The sequence below is a fragment of the Gymnoscopelus braueri genome (genome assembly GCF_963280865.1).
Source record: "Gymnoscopelus braueri genome assembly, chromosome: 5".
Classification (NCBI taxonomy): Eukaryota; Metazoa; Chordata; class Actinopteri; order Myctophiformes; family Myctophidae; genus Gymnoscopelus; species Gymnoscopelus braueri.
Genome location: NC_137606.1, coordinates 31,973,983 through 31,994,582, shown reverse-complemented (window position 1 = coordinate 31,994,582; position 20,600 = coordinate 31,973,983). Strand labels below are relative to the sequence as shown.

The 20,600-nt window shown below is 40.6% G+C and overlaps 1 protein-coding gene across 1 annotated transcript; it reads left to right on the top strand.

The window, feature by feature from the left end:
• Positions 1-8,017: 8,017 nt before the first annotated feature.
• On the top strand, positions 8,018-17,089 carry LOC308085541 (solute carrier family 13 member 2-like; the record flags this gene model as incomplete). The annotated part of the gene is made up of 12 exons (XM_080428734.1): positions 8,018-8,143; positions 8,606-8,742; positions 8,866-9,092; positions 10,279-10,350; positions 11,449-11,611; positions 12,751-12,873; positions 12,991-13,200; positions 13,529-13,623; positions 14,715-14,821; positions 15,111-15,272; positions 16,105-16,242; positions 16,961-17,089. Exons 1-12 carry the CDS (start codon positions 8,045-8,047, stop codon positions 17,087-17,089), a joined length of 1,662 nt encoding a protein of 553 aa, XP_080284860.1. The 5' UTR covers positions 8,018-8,044.
• Positions 17,090-20,600: the final 3,511 nt, after the last annotated feature.

Sequence of the window (20,600 nt, the reverse complement as noted above, 5' to 3'; positions counted from 1 at the left end):
TGAACCCTGCAGGGACCACAGCCTGGGAGAGGGAGAGGTTAAAGATGTCAGCGAAGACACCCGCCAGCTGGTCTGCACATGCCTTAAGGACCCGGCCTGGAATCCCATCAGGTCCGGCTGCCTTGTGGATGTTGACCCGTGCGAAGGCTGTACGCACTTCTCTCTCCGAGATGGTTAGAGGGTTCTGCTCTGCTGGTGCTGCTGATGGCCCCGCTTGGCTGCCGCGGTTGGGGCTGATCTCAAACCGGCCGTAGAAAGTGTTCAGTTCGTTGGGGAGGGAGGCAGGCGGGTTCACCTCGCTTCTGGTTCTTGTTTTGCAGTCTGTCAAGGTGTGTACCGCCTGCCATGTGCTCCTGATGTCGCCATTGCTGAGTTTGTCTTGCATCTTTTTTGTGTAGGCCTTTTTCGCCTTCCTGATGGCGCTGTTTAGGGCCGCGCGCGTCGTGTTGCGCGTTTCCACGTCGCCAGATTTGAAACCAGCATCCCGTTCATGCAGATGTGCACGTACTCCGCTGTCCATCCATGGTTTCTGATTGGGATAGATCCGAACTGTCTTTTTTGGGACTATGTCATCTATGCACTTACTGATAAAGCCAGTGACTGAGTCTGAGAGTTTGTTGATGTTATTCCCAGCGGCGTTCTTAAACATCCCCCAGTCAGTCTGGTAGAAGCAGGATTGTAGCATAGCGTCTGTGTCCTCAGACCAGATTCGGATTTCCTTCTCAATGACCGGCTCCCTTTTTAGCCTCTGTTTGTAGGCAGGTAGCAGCTGGATGGCGTAGTGGTCAGAGCTTCCTAGCGGTGGGCGGCGGAGAGCTTTGTATCCATCCTTGAAGGGCGTGTAGCAGTGGTCAAGAATATCGTCACCACGGGTGCTGCAGGCGACATGCTGGTGGAATTTGGGAAAGACCTTTTTTAAGTCTGTCCGGTTGAAGTCGCCTAGGCAGATGACTGCGCAGTCCGGGTGGCGATTTTCTTGTGCACTGATCGCCTGGTGTAATTCCCTCATAGCTGTGTCCTTATTAGCTCCAGGATGAATGTAAACAACGGCTACAATCACAATGCTGAAGTCGCGTGGTAGGTAGAAAGGACGGCAGGCTATGATTAAAAGTTCAAGGTCTGGTGAGCAGTGACTATCTAGGATTTTAACATCTTTGCACCAGTTGTTGTTGATCAAGGCACAAACTCTCCCCCCACGTTGCTTACCGCTTAGTACAGTGTCTCTGTCTTTTCTATACACGGTGAAACCAGGGGGAGTGATGGAAGAATCAGATGCTAACTCCGTTAACCACGTCTCTGTTAGCACAACAATACAAGTGCTCCTCGTCTCTGCGTTGTATTTAACGCGCGCCAGTAAGTCGTCCATAGTGGTCACTGTTCTTGATTCACACAGATATCTAACGTTCGCTAGCAGGATTGAAGGCAGTGCAGGTTTATATCCACGTTTTGTTGTTCTTACGAGGAGACCCGCTCTTTTCCCTCGTCGACCTGGCCGCCTTCTTCGCCGTTTCCGTGCTAGTGTCCCGGCCGGGACAAAGGGAAGCCCTCCCCCCATCCAACCGAGTGGAGGATTTTCCGCAAAAAAGTCCGGAATTCTGTGTGTAATCGCTGTGCTGAAGTTCAGAAAGCACTAAAACAAGTTCTTCTTCAACGTATTTAATTTTCTATGCAAATTAATCTGCTCAAGATTAGAACAAAGTTAAACAGTACAGTATCATCCTTTAAACCGTTTAAAACTCACTCATGTACAGTAACTATTAGGCTTCTGTACATAGGAAAAACAAGATATGTTATATTTTGTTATAAGTTATATTTCCCTGATTCGTATTATTAGTCTTGTGATAAATATACCATTATCTACTTTGTTAATAGATGACAAGCTGAAAATTACTGTAGGCAGATGAACTGATTTAATACAATGTCACCCACTGAAAGAGGCAGGCCTACTGTAAGAATCTGAAAACATCCTTTTCATAGATTATACTAATCTGTTTTTTTGTTATCTCATGGAACTTTGTTTTCAAATAGACTGCTGCCCTGTAAACCTCATATCCACACCTTGTCAGGAAGACATAGATGGACAATAGACAGTTAATTGTTCAGCAATGTGTGGATGACCAGAACATGTTCATTAATTTGGTTCAGTTTCTTTCTGGATCAATCATATTTTAATATAATTGTGATTTTGTCGGTATCCCGAAAATTACAGTTTAATTTGTCACTAGTTGGAAACAAGTCTCTACAGCAGTGGATGCCATGAACTGATCATTCTGTTATTGTACACAACTAAAGGGGAAATTATCCCAATTTAGCCAGAAGAATTTTGCAAATATGTTAAGAGCGCATTTTGTAATACAGAAAGGTAGCCTATGTAAATTGTCTAACAGGAGCCTGTTACTTTAGTGAGATACTCACAAATCCATGAAGATTAATTTTAAGATGTTAAACCATCAAGTCTGTAGGTGTGTATTGTTGTATATTAAACGATGATAACCAAATGAAGAAAAGTAAGAAGTCTTCTGAATTATTTTTCAAAGTAGAATGGAAATTCCATATATCTAAGCACATTTTTATATCGTAACAAAAGTGTCCGTTTCAATGTATTTATTGGTGCAAGATCCAAAGCAAGTGAAAACTTAACAGTATTAGTTGTGTATAAACAAAAACTTACATATGTACTACAGTACATAGACTAGTGAAATAGACAAGTGACGCAGATTTTACTAAGCTGCTAAAGATATGAAGATGTAGGATATTTTATGTCTCTGCTCCGGCATATTTTTGGCAATGCTGCAAAAAGATATTGTACCTGTCTGTAAGCCAAGACGTTAACCCCACTCTTTATTTCTATCGCATCCAGTATTATTACTTTATTGTCTCCGCCAGGCCGAAAGGCATGGCGAGAGAGTATGTTTTCGCCCCTGTCCGTCCGTCCGTCCGTGTGTCCGTGTGTCCGTCCGTCCGTCCTGTCTGTGTGTTACCACCAAATCTCCGGCACCGTTGGCCTGGTCGCTGCGAAACTGTGCACACACACACTCCCTGGATGCCAATTCAGAACCTCTGCCTCAAATTTTTCACATGGGCTTGTTATAGCGCCACCAGGAGGCCGATTTGTGCAAAACCCATTTTTTCCCATTACTCCTACAGTTTTTAACCAAACCTCATGCAAATCGGTACACAGTATCTCTATAGTCATGTGATCAACCCTGATCTGTCCAATTTCCCATATTCCATCCTCATTGGCTAAGGTTACCATCCAAAGTTTGCAGGATTGGTCCGTTTTTAACAAACTGCCTCAAATCATGAACGCAGCTTGCCATTTGCATAAAATTGCACACGCACATTCCCACTAGGCCGAGGAAGAAATGGCACTTAAAACTTTTCACATCAGCCTCATGGTGGCGCTATAACAGGCCGATTTGCATTTTAACTATAACTGCACCGATCTGCGTGAAACTTTGCACGCCTACTCCCTAGAGGCCAAGGAAAAACATCTGCACTGCATTTTTCACATCTGCTTTTTACAGCGCCACCAGGAGGCCGACTTATGTCAAATACATTTTTGGATATTCATCCTTCAGATTTTATCCAAACATCACACAAATCGGTACACAGTATCTCTATAGTCATGTGATCAAGACGCATCTGTCCGATATTTCATATTCCATCCTGATTGACTAAGGTTGACTTCCAAAGTTTGCAGGATTGCTCCGTTTTGAACAAAATGTCTGAAATCATGAACGCGGCGTGCGATTTCCGTGAAAATTTGCACGCACATTCCCACTAGGCCGAGGAAGAAATGCCACCCTTTTCACATTGGCCTATTATAGCGCCACCAGGAGGCCACAATAACTTACCTGACCTGGCGGAGACCTGTGCTCCGAGGAGCACTTTTTCTAGTTTTATTATGTATTGTTTGTAATTCTTTCTTTTTATTACTATTACATGTAATACATTGTGGTATTGTACAGTATTGTTATGTTAGAACAGGTCCTACCAACATTTCACTGCTTGTACTTGTATAAGTAAGTGACAAATCTTCTTTATTCTTAATACTTCTTCTTGTTGTGTGGTATTCCAGGTGATGAGTAATACATCGAGAGTATCTCCAGTAGTAACCATCTGATATGAAGTTAGGACGTGTTAACTATGGACTCTCCGCAACATCTGAAAATAATAATAATAAAACTTTAAAGCTTTGTTGTCAAAACAAATGGGATAAGAGTACAATCTATACAGTACAGTATGTATAGTTTAATTTCATACTAAGGTGTACAAAATGTGCCTATATTGCCAAATTACCCTGTTTGACACAAAATAGCATAAACTATCTCTCAACAAACACTTCTCTAACCTTCTCTCCTTTAATCTAATCTCCTCCTAATCATTCAAACAAACTGCACAATATTTTCCTCATTTGGAAGCCGGGTCCTGCTGATAAACTTTGACTTTGTCTATACAGTGATTGTTATTCAATTCTACTGACATGTGGTGCTGATCAAGATAAGGCTGGGAAACCTCATATATCCTCAGGTGAATATGACATGTCATGTGACTTGAGGTTCAGCAGGACCGTCAAGAAAAGTGTGTGTGTGTGTGTGTGTGTGTGTGTGTGTGTGTGTGTGTGTGTGTGTGTGTGTGTGTGCGTGTGCGTGTGCGTGTGCGCGTGCACGTGCGTGTGCGTGTGCGTGTGCGTGTGTGTGTGTGTGTGTGTTCGAGCGTGCGCCCGTGCGTGTGTGAGAGATCGAAAGAAAGAGAGAGAGTGAAGAACTGAGATTTAATACAGTATATACTGTAAGAATACAGTAACTCTACATAGGACTAACATATTCACATTGGTACTGTATAAATTACAAAGTTATTGTGAATGCTAGACTTAGTGTAGATTAGAATATTAATTAAACACTAAAGATTGTCTAGAAGCTTTTCTCTTTAACATAACACTAATACTTAAATGTACTTGAACACTTTGTAGCGTGACTACTATGTAATATTTTATAAAGAAAAACACAATTATTTGTTTACATCCGGAGATGAAAATAAAAACTCCCCTATCTACTGACTGACTGCATAACACACCCTCTGCATGCAGACCTCTCACTCTAAAGTTAATGTTTAAGTGTGTCTCTGGCTGATACTCTGGGTATATATACTGGGACTTTATCAACGGCTCACTCTTTCAAATGGTGCAGTGGTGACACCAATTATCTCGTAAAACAAATCCCTGTTTTTTTCAGTGTAATATCCTCTCTCTTGCTCTCTCTGTCTGTCTGTCTCTGTCTCTCTATTTCCCTCTATCTCTCTCTCTCTCTCTCTCTCTCTCTCTCTCTCTCTTTCCAATATTGTGGATATCATAGCACATCTGGATCATGGCTAACTGCCTTAAATGGCTATGGAGCTACAAGAATTACTTGATGATTATACTGACACCACTAGCTGCTATGCCTCTGCCACTGCTGGTTTCTGGCCTGGTAAGGCGTGTGTGTGTGTGTGTGCGTGTGTGCGTGTGTGCGTGTGCGTGTGCGTGTGCGTGTGCGTGTGCGTGTGCGTGTGCGTGTGTGTGTGTGTGTGTGTGTGTGTGTGTGTGTGTGTGTGTGTGTGTGTGTGCGTGCGTGCGCGCATACACACACACAGTATAGGCTACATTATGTTGTGTCATTTTGTATAAATACTTGTCACTAGTGTCCCACTGGTCCTTGGTCCAGTCCTTATATGTTTGCTCAGCATTTTTCCATCTTGGAGATGTTGTTTCCCATTCATATACAGTAGTATGAATGTCTTTAGACCGCAGTCTAAAAGCATCCACACAGTAGAATACTCAGTCTTCTTTTAATTATGAGACTGTAAAAATGGAACCAAAAGTACATTTGGATCAGTTTTTACATTAATTAATTTTACGTTAAATGAACACTGAGGATTTTACTGTGCATGTTCAATGAGACCTGCTGTTGCTTGTGATGGACAAAAAAAAACGTTTTGTGTACACGATTCAGTTTTATGTAGGCCTACTGTTTCATATCTTGTTTCAGCATAATCAAGAAAAATGTTTAATCAAAATGAAAATGTAGTGAGCATAACACTACCGTCGTATCATAATTTTGTCATGCCAAGTTTAAAAACGGAATCAACATATAAAAAGTAAGTCATTATAAGTAAGTCTATATAATTAATAGCTGCATTTTGTCTTCATCACTTTTATGTTACATCACTAGAAAAAGGTTAAACTAAGACATAAAGGCACAATCCATAACGTATTTTTAAAAATCTGTATAGTGGAGTATGTTAATATGATACGATTACGCTGCGGTTGTTGGAAGTAGTCTCCCTTCTCCTCTATTGAGACATTTAGATCCTGTGTGTGGTCAGGTAGGCTGACTACAGGCTGACGAGGTATTGCATGAAATTCAGAGGGAAATGTCTCGCCTTCCCAAACAAGCTCTCCAATATACGTCGCTCAACAGTAAAAGATGTTGGCAGTTGGGTGGGGGACCATGGGTGTGAATCCCGGTTCGGGGTAGTACATGAACCTTACGGATTGCAGCTTTAACTGAATATTGTGAAATAACACATTTGAAAACAACACATTTGAAAGAATGGATGTAGTTTATCCTGTTCATTGGGGCGTAAAAAACATGATGCGTTATAACAGTGTAATACAAATTAAAGCTTTTAATTAGCATTAACCCTTCAAGACCTGAGCCTGAATCTAAAAATGTCTTCTAAATCAGTTTTCTGAAAAACGTATGTTGCTATATCAGTAGTGCTAAAACGTTTTCATGTCAAGGATCCCCAAAATTAAATGTATTTGGCCGTCGACCCTCAACTCAAAATATTTTGTTCCAGGGTCCCCCAGAAGCAAAGATTTAAGTAAAACATTTTAGCTTTAAAGATATATATTCATATTCATTCAAAATGCATATAGAAAGTATAAAATAATGGTTTAAGTCGTTAAAATGATTGTGATGCCAAATTAACTAAACTGTCAGTGTGTTACATACCAAGCGAGAATGTTTTCATACAGCTTCACTCAGTAGTTTTCCCTATTTGTTTTTTTGAATCAATAGTGTTATGCTTCATAACTTCAGTGTGTGATCCAAGTATGTGTACAGAGAGCTGGCAAATGAGAGAGAGAGAGACAGAAGGGGGTAGGCTGGGATTCATGTTGCACTGGTTACACTGGAGACACATTTGGCCCTATTCTGGGCGCCGCCTTACCCATTATCCCTAAACTTCTTTGCCATTTTTTACTATTTTGAAAAACATTTTCAAATAGTTCAACAAGCAGATCTACATCGACACGTTGTGAGCTTGTAGATTGGCTTTTTGAACTATTTGAAAATGTTTTTCAAAATAGTAAAAAATGGCAAAGAAGTTTAGGGATAATGGGTAAGGCGGCGCCCAGAATAGGGCCGAATCCAGTAACCTAGTTATTTGAGACCACAACAAAATGAAAGGGATCACCTTAAACATACTGATGGGCTCAAAGATCAATATTCCACAAGTCAAAGAACATCAGTCTAGTATTAGCTATTCTTCTTGGGCACTACTACAGTGTTATGCAACCCTTTGTTGCATAACACCCACATTCTAAACTATATTATCAGCCTTTTGTTCCATGTAACTTTTGATAATGCTAAATTAATTCAGGGTTCACTCAATTCCAGAAAAAAACATCATCTATCTTTATTCAACCAGTGTTAATATCATGATTCATATGAATTTAGCATGTGCACTATCATTTCAATCATTTGTGAATACTTTGGTCATGTCCAGATAATAATAGCCTGCCCTTTTCTTTCTATAGGGTACATGTGTATCAATATGCTAAATATAGTTACACATAGGCTTTATTTTATTTCCACACACCAATGGAACAAAATGTCAGCCTCTAACATAGCACCTGCTCAAGTGCGTCCTGAATATTATGCAATACACTTTGGATTTGGTTCCATTTGTGCATTTGTGTTAAATTAACACTGAGGATTTTACTGTGTACTTTATTTGTGCATGACAGGAAGCTAGGTGTGGCTTTGTGATCATTGTGATGGCACTGTACTGGTGTACAGAGTGTATCCCCCTGGCCGTGACAGCCCTGCTACCTGTCATCTTCTTCCCCATGATGGGAATCATGGAGTCAGGCGAGGTACAGTATTTACACCAGCACCCATAACTTCATGTCCATTTTAAACAAAACCATCACAAAACCGTCATGTTTAGTACTTTCTTGGAATCAGATTGTTTAGAGAGGGGGGTTATCAATAACATGCATTGGTAGTGTATTGATCAGATTGTTATTGTGTAGACTCTGGGCCCTATCTTGCAAGCTTACAACGAGTCAATGTAGATCGGCTAGTTGAACCATTTTAAAATGTTTTTCAAAATAATAAAATATGGCTAATAAGTTTAGGGATAAGGGGTAAGGCAACATTTGGTGAAAATTGGCAAACATTCAGCAAAGATAGGTGGTCTTCTAGCTCAGCGTGTCGTTGTGAGCTTGTAGATCAGCTATTTTCACTATTTGAAGAACAGTACAACAAATTATTTAGGGTTTAAGTGGTTATGGGCTCCTTTATATAATATAATAATGTACTTTTCCACTGTCCAGGTGTGCGTCCAGTATCTGAAAGACTCCAACATGCTGTTCATTGGTGGGTTACTGGTGGCTATTGCTGTGGAGAACTGGAACTTACACAAGAGGATTGCGCTGCGAGTTCTGCTGCTTGTAGGAGTGAAGCCAGCCCGGTAGGACACCTGGTTTTTGGTCATAACTTTCTCACAAGAAGCAATGGGCACATTTACACATTGAATATGTCGCCCTCTCTCCTTTTCCTATATTCCCCATCCATTCCTCTTCTTCCTCTCCAGTCTGATGATAGGTTTCATGGGCACCACAGCCTTCCTGTCCATGTGGATCAGTAACACAGCCTCCACGGCCATGATGCTGCCCATCGCCCAGGCTGTGCTCCAGCAGCTGTCTGACACAGAGGCCAAGTCTGAGAGGCAGGAGATGACAGCCAGTAAGGAGGGTCAGGACAACCAGGCCTTCGAGATGGGTGATACCAAGGAGCCCAAAGGGAGCACTATCCAGATTGGTGTGTGTGTGTGTGTGTGTGTGTGTGTGTGTGTGTGTGTGTGTGTGTGTGTGTGTGTGTGTGTGTGTGTGTGTGTGTGTGTGTGTGTGTGTGTGTGTGTGTGTGTGTGTGTGTGTGTGTGTGTGTGTGTGTGTGTGTGTGTGTGTGTGTGTGTGTGTGTGTGTGTGTGTGCGCGTGTGCGTGCGTGTCCTTATCCTCTTTGATGAGCTGAAGGCAAACAACTCCAAAAGTCTAGAAGCACTGCTAATGATCCCTAGAGGCACACCGCGTGACCTAAGTGGTTTGAACCGATAGTATCGCCACGGTCTTTGATAATAAAACAAGAGTTTATGGTTTAGATGACTAAGTTGTATATTAGAATAGTTTATTTATTAATTTGTTATATGTGAAGTGTAGATGAGCATAATTAACATTAAATAGCCGGTGTGCTTGGCCCAGTTGCAGGTCAGCGCCTCGGGCATTGACCTGCGACCGGCGCCAAGTCTGATGACACTCACCAATGCCCCCTTTGGATACATGCCAAGAAATGGAAATGGGCGGGGCCTGAGGCGTTAAACTATAAGCTAATTAGATTACACTCCACAAGGCCCCATTTGGAAACAACAAAAAAAACCTGAAGTGGGTATAACCAGGGAAATTCGACCACCAATTCATGTGAAGTTCATCAGTTCTTCCTTGCTTAGTGATAACACTTTCTTACAGGAATCCATTCAGAAGTTATGCATCTTTTTGTGAAAGGCCACACCCACCACAATGCCGTCACCAAATCAGTACAGTTCATCCTCGAGAGAGCATGAAGGTGCACAGCAAATTACATGTTCATCTAGCCAGTAGATATCTTATTTGGACAGGCCTACATTGCAATCCATAGGGCCCTGCCACTGCCATCTTCACATACTCTGTTTAACCACATGAGCCCTAGCGTCCCTATTCTGGGCATGTCATAATAGGCGAACATTCGTAGGAAATACCAGATCTACAAGCTCACAATGCACTGCATTGGGACGCATTGAGAGCTTGTAGATTGGCAATTTTAGGCAAAGACATTTGGTGTAGAGGGAAAAAAAGGACGGGACAAAGTATAGATACCCAGTGAACTCCTGCCAATTGAACTTTATGGGGTTTAAGTGGTTAGCAGTTTATGTTCCTTACTCTTTCCTTAAGTAATAATCTTTTTCATATGCAGAAAATGGGAATGCCATCAAAGACGCAAAGGATAGCATGGACATCACACCCATAGAAAATGATGTCACTTTGGGTACGTTTAATCCTTGATTGGAGTCACCACATTTGATATGACAATGACAGTCCAGAGAAACCCTTTTGCTGTGTCACTTTCCATGTTCACATGGGTAATATCCCATTATAAAGTTAAAAGATAGGGTAGAGCAGTAGGTTCCTTGAGATGGTTACCCTGTCAATCATTCATCTTTCAGCGAATCAGTAAAATATTCATAGGGAGGAACTCAGATAAGTTGAAGATATTGATCAATTTAAACTATTAATGAGCGGCCTCAGGTCATGTCCTTTATTTATCACAAGATACATTATTAACAGGGAACCTGGAAACTGATATCAGCATTGTACACACTGTAATACAAGGGAGGTATTATACATTTTTAGAATTTGCATTATGCAGATGTTTTTATAGTATTTATAAGTAGGTCTCTCCAGAAGTGCAGAAGTGGTCATGTTAGATTATAGACCAGTATTATATATATATATATATATATATATATATATATATATATATATATATATATATATATATATATATATATATATATATATATATATATATATATATATATATATATATGAGAGTGCAAGGATTGTTATGAAAACAAAACAATAGTGCAGCATAAGTTTTACAGAAGAAATGGCGAGCAGCATTCAGTGGACAGGCGGAGAAATTCAATGTCTCCTAGCACTTTGGGGGATGCCTCAGTAATCGAAACTTGTAGGAATGTACAGGAACAAAGCAATATATGAAAACATATCTCGCATAATGGCAGAAAATGGGTTCACAAGGTCCTAACTGCAGTGTCAGAGGAAAATAAAGAATTTGAAGAACACATATAAAGAGATAAAAGTCTAGACGCCTACAGTATGTCGTTACCACGGTAACGAAAGCAGATTTGTCGACGCAGGGCGGCTTTGGGTTGACTTGTGTAAATCAGTCTGGACACACAGATCTGTGACAGATCAGATCTGGTCACTTGCCAATGCAGTGTGAACAGTCGGGCCAAAAGATCAGATTTGAGAAATAAATCGGATTTGACTGGATGTGACTGCAGTCTAAATGGGGCCTTAGTCAGAACCTGTGTTTTCCTTACCGTTGGTTCTTTCCCTCCAGAGGAGAGCCCAGAGGAGGAGCAGATCAGAATAAAGAGAGAGGAGAGATATATGAACCTGTCTAAAGGCATGAGCCTGTGTGTGTGTTACTCTGCTAGCATCGGAGGAACAGCCACCCTCACAGGAACCACGCCCAATGTCATTCTGAAGGGCCAGATTGATGAGTATGACATATGCATACCTGCATGCATGCACACAAGCATGCACGCACACACGCACCATCCTGGTCGCCAGAGAAAGCGTTGTCACTGTATGTTTAAAAAAAACGTTAAGACTAATGTTGTTGTTTTTTATGCCAAAAACTTCAATGTTTGTAGATTGTAGACTCAGATCGTACTATTTACTCGTATTCTGTATGGTTATTTTACTATTCTGATGGCGTGTCTGCCTTGAAATGTTGAGATGCAACACATCAATGCTTGCTGAAATGCACAACAGTAACGATTCTTCTCTGGCGATTGGGTTGCTCTCACACACGCTTACGCACGCATACACACAGTCCTGAACTATAAAAATTGATCTGGGTACATTTTTTACCCACAGAGTCAAACTAGCACTGACTGATGTGTTTACTGTGTGATGTGATATTGTATTTTCTAGAAGAAAACTAACTAACTGACTAACTAACTAACTAACTAAAATGTGCATACAATACATAGCAGTTGTACTTATAATTATTGTGTCACAGTCTTTGGTATGCTGTATGGCTGAAACAAGCACAGCACTCAAGTCACCTGAATTCCAGTTATTGTTCACTGTTTATTTGTCCATATCTACAAAGAGCCACTGTGAATAAGTTAATTAGCATGAGTCAGTTACAGTAGGGCCTATTGTACATGACTGACTTTCTGCATGCTCTCTTTTAACATGGAGTTACAGTAGCCCTCTTTCTACAAGCATACAGCTGAATGCTCAAAGTGCTGTGTTTGTAAGTAAATAACTGGTTCGGATGCACTTGCAAGATTCAAAAGAATCATAAACATTTATACGGTAGGACAGTGGTTCTCAATGTGGGTTCTGGGGGATGCCCTGGGGAGCTTGCAGGGGTTCCAGGGGTCCCCCAGATAGCCATTTGTCCATTCTCAGAGTAAAAATGAACACAGAGGATTTTATACTGTAGTAAAGTAATTTGGGGTCTCAGAGATAAAAATCATATTTTATGGGGATCTGTGGTGTGTAATGCATATCTAACTGGGTGTCCTTGAACTTAAAAAGGTTAAGAATCACTGCTGTAGGTAACACAAAATAGATGCATTAGCAGTGGAACATACTGAAATGTTTGAACTTTGCTCTTTCTCATCAGACTCTTTCCGGATAATGGAGACATAATCAACTTTGCTAGCTGGTTTGGCTTTTCCTTCCCCAACATGCTCCTAATGCTGGTCCTCACGTGGTTGTGGCTGCAATTCTATTTCTTGGGCTTCGAGTATGTCTCTTAAACTCAAACTTTGTCTTGAACACACCTTGTCTTGAACATAATGGACGAAAGACGAATTGTGCATATTTTTGAGTGATGTGGCATGTTGAATTCCTATTCTCCCAGCTTGAAAAAGTCCTTTGGATGTGGTGCAGGCAAAGAGGGTGACAAAGAGGCCTACCAGGTAATGAAAAACGAGTACAAAAAACTGGGCAGCATAAGCTTCGCTGAGGGCTGTGTGCTGACCATCTTCACCTCGCTGGTTATTCTATGGTTTACCAGGGAGCCAGGCTTCATGCCCGGCTGGGCCACCGTACTTTTCAACAAAGACAGACCGTGAGTATCATAATAGTGAGTGAGTGAATAGAATACATAGCAGCTATTGTTTACCTTCTTCAATTTAACATTGGCCCACACCAGTTTTCAATACAGCTCAGTGTTTAGTTGACCTGCACTTTAACCGCAATTATTGTTTTATTGAGTTGTTTTCATATATCAAAGGAACACATACTGGACATGCTTGCATTGCCATACTTTTCATCCAGTGTCAATATATGAATTAATTTGATTCCATCAAGACTGGACTTTATATTTTGAGATGATACCAGCATGGTCCTGGGTTCCTGTTGGATAATCCATACCCTCCTTTTTAATCTATTAATAGATTCGTCACTGATGGTACAGTGGCCATATTGATGTCAACACTGTTCTTCCTCATCCCATCCCGCCTGCCTAGATGTGGTGGTTCATCTGAAGATGGTAGGACAACAGGAACAGTTCTATTATCTGTTCAACATACAGATTCCTATACAATATTGTGTTTGTGCTTGTCTTGGGAGAATGGCATGTATCCAAATAGATGAGGGAAACAATTCAATCTTTTATTTGTCATAAAAAGTACATTTGTGTGGCAGTGCAAACAGCACCTGGCCTTGGACTCTGCACTAGCCTGTTCAGCACCATACACATTTGGAAGCATTTTTTTGTTAAATTTATTTTGGTAGCATTATTTGTGGTTATATAGTTTCTTGAATCTGCTGTATAAGCACAGGATATGAGCACAGACGATAGACTTGTGTGTCTACACAAGTCTATCGTCTGTGTCTGTCCATCTCCACAACAGATAGAGATACAGACAATATTGTTTTACTGCCATGTGGCACAATCTATCTTGCTGACTCCTTGCACTGTAGTAAACACTGTAACAGCTCCTTCCAGAGCCTCATAATCTGAGGCACAGAAGAGGGAGTTGTAGCCTGATAGCCCCAAGGTCAAGTCTGTTCAGCAGCAGTCGCTGTTCTGTCCCTTAGACAAATTACTTTAAAATCAATACATACTCTCTCCCTCTCTTGGTAACTCAAGTTGAGCATAGCCTTCTGATGATAAGCAACAAGGTTAGAGCTATTCCTCAAAAAAGTGGCAAAGCAGGATGTTTTGTACACAGAAGGGTGCCACAATGATTAAACACACTTGGGTTAAAAATGTATGAGGTAGACTTTAAGGTGCCATGGTATGCTGATGTTCATTTGTCTTCTTTGAACAGAGATCTTTCTGTTTTATACATTTCTATCAGTCAAGGAACTTAGCTCTGCCTTCTGTAGCATGAAATGTCAGTCAACTAATAATATTTTAAATTATCATATCTGAAGGACTAGCCTTAATCTTTCCTTTCATCTTTATGGAACGTCTTTATTGTCTCAGTGTCTTATCTAGAGTCAATAAAAGCTGTGGTTCTCTGTAAAGTTACTGTAAAGACAACATAATATATGATCATCTTAACCAATAGATTGAAATAAACTGGTAGCTGTAAAAAAGTTATTTTGCTCAACTTTGTTTCCTTATTCCAACAGGAATGGCCCCCCCAACCCTGCTGAACTGGGATATAGTCCATGAGAGAATGCCCTGGAACATTATTCTGCTTCTGGGAGGGGGCTTTGCTTTGGCCAGAGGAAGTGAGGTACAGTATTATAGTAGTTTAGAAAAGAGAGATGTGTGGTTTAAACCCTATACTTGAGCAGATTCTCAAGGGCTCTATACTAGGCACTTAATATCTTCGCCGAAAGTAGCCATTCTACAAGCTCACAACCAATTTTTGCCGAATGTTAGCCGCAAAATAGGGACGATAGGGTTCAAGTGGTTAAACATACTTGCTTCACACAAACTAGCCATTTTAGGCAGCATAGAATGTAAAATTGATAATCATTGTTTTGCCTTTGTCTTTCTTTGTCCACATTCTGTGGATGCAGACTTCTGGACTGTCTTTGTGGCTGGGGGAAAGCCTGGCACCACTTGAGAGTATCCCTCCCTTTGCTATCTCCATCATACTGTGTTTGTTGATTGCCACGTTCACTGAATGTTCTAGCAACACTGCCACCACAACACTCTTCCTGCCTATACTGGCCTCCATGGTGAGTCCGGAGAGACATGCAGATGAAAAGTAGCAAGACACACGTGCACGCGCATGCACACGCTACGCACACGCCAGCGGCGGACTGGCCATTTGGCGTACCGGGCAAATGCCCGGTGGGCCGCAAAAAAATAATAATTGTACCGTCATTTCCGGGTTGCGCTGCCCAATTATTAGTTACGTTAATGTTTGGGCTGGGATGCTTTCCAGCAGGGGCCTCAGTGTGGCTGCAGAGTTCATGCAGGCTGAAACAGTGAAACGCCAGGGCTGAATTTTGGTCCCAGTCCGGCCCTGGCACACGCACACGCACACGCACACGCACACGCACACGCGCACGCGCACGTACACACGTACACACGTACACGTACACGTACATTATGCACGCTCACTCTCATGCACGTGCACACAGCTTCTTACACACCTTCACCCAAGCACATGCAAGCACACATGCTCTCACTCTCATGCACAAAAGCGCTTAATATATAAAAATATGATAAGCAATGTTTGTGTAAGGTCCACTGTAGTCAAATTAGTGCTTTCAACACAGTAAAATGTTAGGAATGAATAGCCTAACATTTAAAAACTAAAATGTGGTGAATAGAACCACAGAACTACTTGAGTAGGCTTCGAGAGAGTCTATATATCTACTATATAACACAGAACAACAACAAAATGTTGTCCATTTCAAGCATCGACTGTATATAAATATTATTTTGATTCAGACTCATGGCAGTCTTTATAAGCGTACTCGTGGCCTCATTACTGCTTAATTTATACACTGTTTCACAACAAAGTATAAATCTTGGCATTTGTGCAAACCCCTTCACTTCTAGGCCGTTGCCATCAAGTTACATCCGCTGTATGTCATGCTGCCCTGTACCATCTGCGCATCATTGGCCTTCATGCTACCAGTGGCCACTCCACCTAATGCCATCGCCTTCTCCTATGGAAACCTCAAAGTCATGGACATGGTAAGACCCTTCACGGTAACACTTGCTTTGCATCCCATGTCTATAATGCATTATAAGCATACTTATAAATTGAAACAAAGCTTTCGCACACCCGGATTGAAAGTCTAAAAGCAGGTGCGTAAGTGAAACTGAACTTCAACAATAAAAGATAACCCGCGCACTGCCACAGGTACAGTACACGTAGGCTGATGTATTAACCCATTAAGACCTGAGGCCGATTCTACAAATGCCTTCTAAATCAGTAGTTCTCAAACTTTTTTGTAATTCAAAATTATTGTTTTAATTATTAAACATTTTTCAAACACTTTCAAGATTTTTTATGCATCTTTGTTTTGTTTGTACATATAGTGTTATTGCATGGCGAGAGAGTATGTTTTGCACCGTGTTAGACAAAGTATTGTAAATGTAGTTGTAATGTTTACATTTTTTGCCTAATAAAATATTCAATCAATCAATCAATCAATGGGTTAAGGCAATGTTTTGTTCACACACAACCTGTGTGTGTGACCTAAACGTCGCCTTAATAAATCAGCCTACGTGTACCTTGCAAGTGGCAGTGTGCAGATTATCTTTTATTGTTGAAGCAGTATTAGTATTGACATTTTTTTAATTCATCTTTATTATTATTATAATTTTAAATAATGTTCTGGGTGCCACGAAACATGAGCTTATACACAAAATCCAAACAGAAAAGGAATAAGCATTCTGTTGATTTCAGGCCAAGGCTGGGTTGATTCTGAACTTTGTCGGGGTCATGACCATCAACATTGCCCTGAACACTTGGGGAACAGTCATGTTCCAGCTCAACACCTTTCCTGCCTGGGCCAATGTTACCACCACGCCTTGAAGACATGTTACAAGAAAATGATGAAGACCAAGACTGTGAGGAAGGGTACCAGAGGAACAATAACCACGCATATATCTAGACTTTCGGCAGATTACCCATACTATCGGAGTAAAATTAACATTGAGGATTTTACTGTGATGGTTGATGGCTATCCTGACAATATACCCCACAACTACTGTATGCGAACCATTATGTGAGTCAAACTCACAAAGTACATGAAAAAAAGCAATGACATGCACATCCAAACCCAAAGTTGGGCAGGTGCTGAGTGGAAAATGGAAAATGTAAAACAAAAAGAAACGCTTGCGCACTGTGGGCTCCAGTTGCAAAATACTTTCAACCTCAAAGTACAATCTTAAGACATTAAGGGCACTTCCAGGTAACCAGTGGGACTTCATGGTTGGTGTTCCTTTTGTATGCTTTGATGAATGTGAATTTAAAGTTAATTTAGAGCAATCATCTTTTGGACATTGATCCAAGCTGGTAACAACTCTATCCTATTGGGGTAGCCAAAGCTGGTGAATGCTGTGTTCAATAATATATGACGATTAGAATGGTTAATCTCTGATATTAACACTTTTAAACAGATTATGTGAAATTATATGTAAAAAACAAATGTTTATTTAAGGTGACCATTGTGTTAAGGTTACAGGCTTGTTTATGGACAATAACCTTATGAAATAAATACTGTAAATACATATTTATGACATTTTGGGGGGGAAATTGTTCTGTTTTCTGTGTATGTAAAAATGTATCTGTACTGTATGTTATCTTCCACAGTAGAAAGCAGTTCATTTCTACATTGATTACATTTACACTGTTAACAACAACTTTTGTATACAGTACATTACTCACATCATCATATGTATCATAGAATGAAAAAATAAATAATCACAACGTTTGTTAGACATGTATAATATAGGTAATTTTTATTTTAGTTTTTAGTTGTACAAAATGTTGAAAGACAATAAATACAGTTTAGGCATTTTTGTTCATGTGTTGTCTCCTCATTACCTACTTGCAGTGGAGATGATGAGAATAATTCCATCAGGACCACAGAATCCACAGTTATTTTCAGCAGAACCAAGAAGACTTTTTTTTTCTTCTTTTTTTTTTGGGTGTTTTTCTGCCTTTATTTATAGTTTCATAGTAAAGATGGACAGGAAACAGGTGGAGAGAGATGGGGAGAGAAATGCAGCAGAGACCGTCAGGAACGGGACTCAAACTCGCGGTGCGGCTGCTTATGAGCGTATAGGTGCCCGGACCTCTAGGCCAGGTCCGGGCCCAAGAGGACCTTTTTTAACCCCTTAGACCCTCTATACTCATAATTCACTATTTCCTGTTAAAAATGTCATCTTGTTTATGGAAAAGGCAAAAACTAAGTTGCAGGACATTTTACTAATGCACCTAAACCTACTTAGTTAGTTAGTTTTGTCTAATCTAAGCCACTTCTGTTGTGTATCGCTTGCAGTCGGGTATCAAATGTACTTGAACACTCCATCGCCCTGTATTGATCACAATTCTGTTGTCATAACAGGAAATAATTCCAAAGAGGAGAACATTTTACATTATTGTGCCTTCCCAGTTGTGACCAGAATTTGACTTGCTAAATGCAAATAGGGCTAACTATGTAGTGAGAGACAGCTGCAGTTTAATAGTATGGAATATCACAGGGAAGGACAGAGTAATTGCTTCATTTATATAACTTCCCTTAGAGCCAAAAAGTGAATTTATTCAGTGATAAATACTGGTGCCTCTGGGAAAGTGAATGTTTTCCTTTGAGCTTTCAAAAGACACCCATAAATCATCGTTTCTGAAGACACGAGATCTGGAATTAGATATTTTTTCTTCTGAATTATTGAACATGCCTGTATTATTATATGCCACCATGGCTTACTGTAGGCCTAAATCAAGAATTATTTTTGTGGTTCCTTATTAGATAACATGCATTAACGTATAGTTCCACTTACAACTTAGTCATAGGCAACTGTACCAGTCTGTGTCTAATGTGTAGGAAGGAATATGGACAATTATAATACAAGGTTAAGTTGAGTGGGAATTGCAAACTCATTGCAAATATTCCAGCTTAACTACAGTTTCACAGATCACATAACCAGATCAGAATGCATGACTGATTCAAATACCAGAAACCCACAGTCTCACTAACAATTCTCTTGTGGAAAGTGCAGTAGTAAAAGCCCTCAATTGACAATTCTGGTATGTAACTGTTTTGTATATAGTAATAGATGAGGAAAATTATGAACTGGTTTACTGTGTTATCCTGGGGGGCCATCTCTGCCTCGCCTTGCAGTCTTCTGACTATGTTATTCCTGTACCTGCCTGGCACACATCTGTACCAGCCTGGCATATTGATCCCTACTGTTTGTGAACCTTGAGTAGCACCGACTGATTGAGAGCCAGGGAAAGGCAGGTCTCTACAGGTATTAGGAGGTTTGGCTGTCTTCGACACCAGTAAGTGAACACCATGTGTGACTGAGAGTCTTCATTCAAAATGGCTAGAACTTTGGTTCTACCTTTCTAGATCATGTTTGTCACAGGGGAGACAAAAATAGTACGGAGATTGTGCCAATAACCTCATTGTCACAAATAAGAAATACGTTGTGTTTAAATGGCACACGCTGCTTTGCATACAGCATAATGACATGTCATATATTATACTTTGTAGATGATGACACGTGTTGTTCTTTCATGTCTTGAGCTATGACTTCTATTATTGTTCTCCACCCTTGAAGTTGAGCCAAGACAGGAAGGTCTGGTCTCTAAAGCCTCATTTACAGTACACTTCATCGACAGAGTAGTGTTGATAGCCGATGTGAGCTTGTAGATCTGCTATATTCAGCACGCCTCTAAGTTCTCAGACAAAGTGCAAAACAGCAAACTGATTTACGGCATTGAGTTCCTCATAATGATAGTTATTTCATCCTTGAAACTTTAGAAATAGTTATAGATGTGCTTGCAGTGCATACTAATGACTTGACTATTGGACGATTTAAGGTGGCTAGAACTTTGGTACATGCATGCATGGCACATGCCATACCCCTGTGTCCATTTGTATGTGTTTGTGTACATACAATTTAGTTGTCTTTGTTTTGTTAATGTTGTTATATTCATTTAAACTTTAATTGATATGGATAGAAACATCAGGTGAACAAATTGTGAGAAATATTAAACTCTGAATGATGCACAAAGAAATCTCCTCAGTTTGCTCATTGGAAAGGTTGGCCTGATGGTGGCGCTAAAGGCAAAGATCAATAGGTTTCTTCCTCTTGGGAGCATGAATGTGTCATATGGTAATCTGGTCAACATACTCATTTGGAAATTTAAATGTATTGATTTGATGGAGGCTCTACAGCCGCGATTCCCAATCTGCGGGCCAGGGCCCACTAGCCTGGTAAAGCCCCTCCCTCTGGAAAATCTCATTTCCTGAAATAAATTACAAATGAGATTTCCGGAGGGAGGGTTTACCAGGCTAAGGGCCCACTGGTGATGA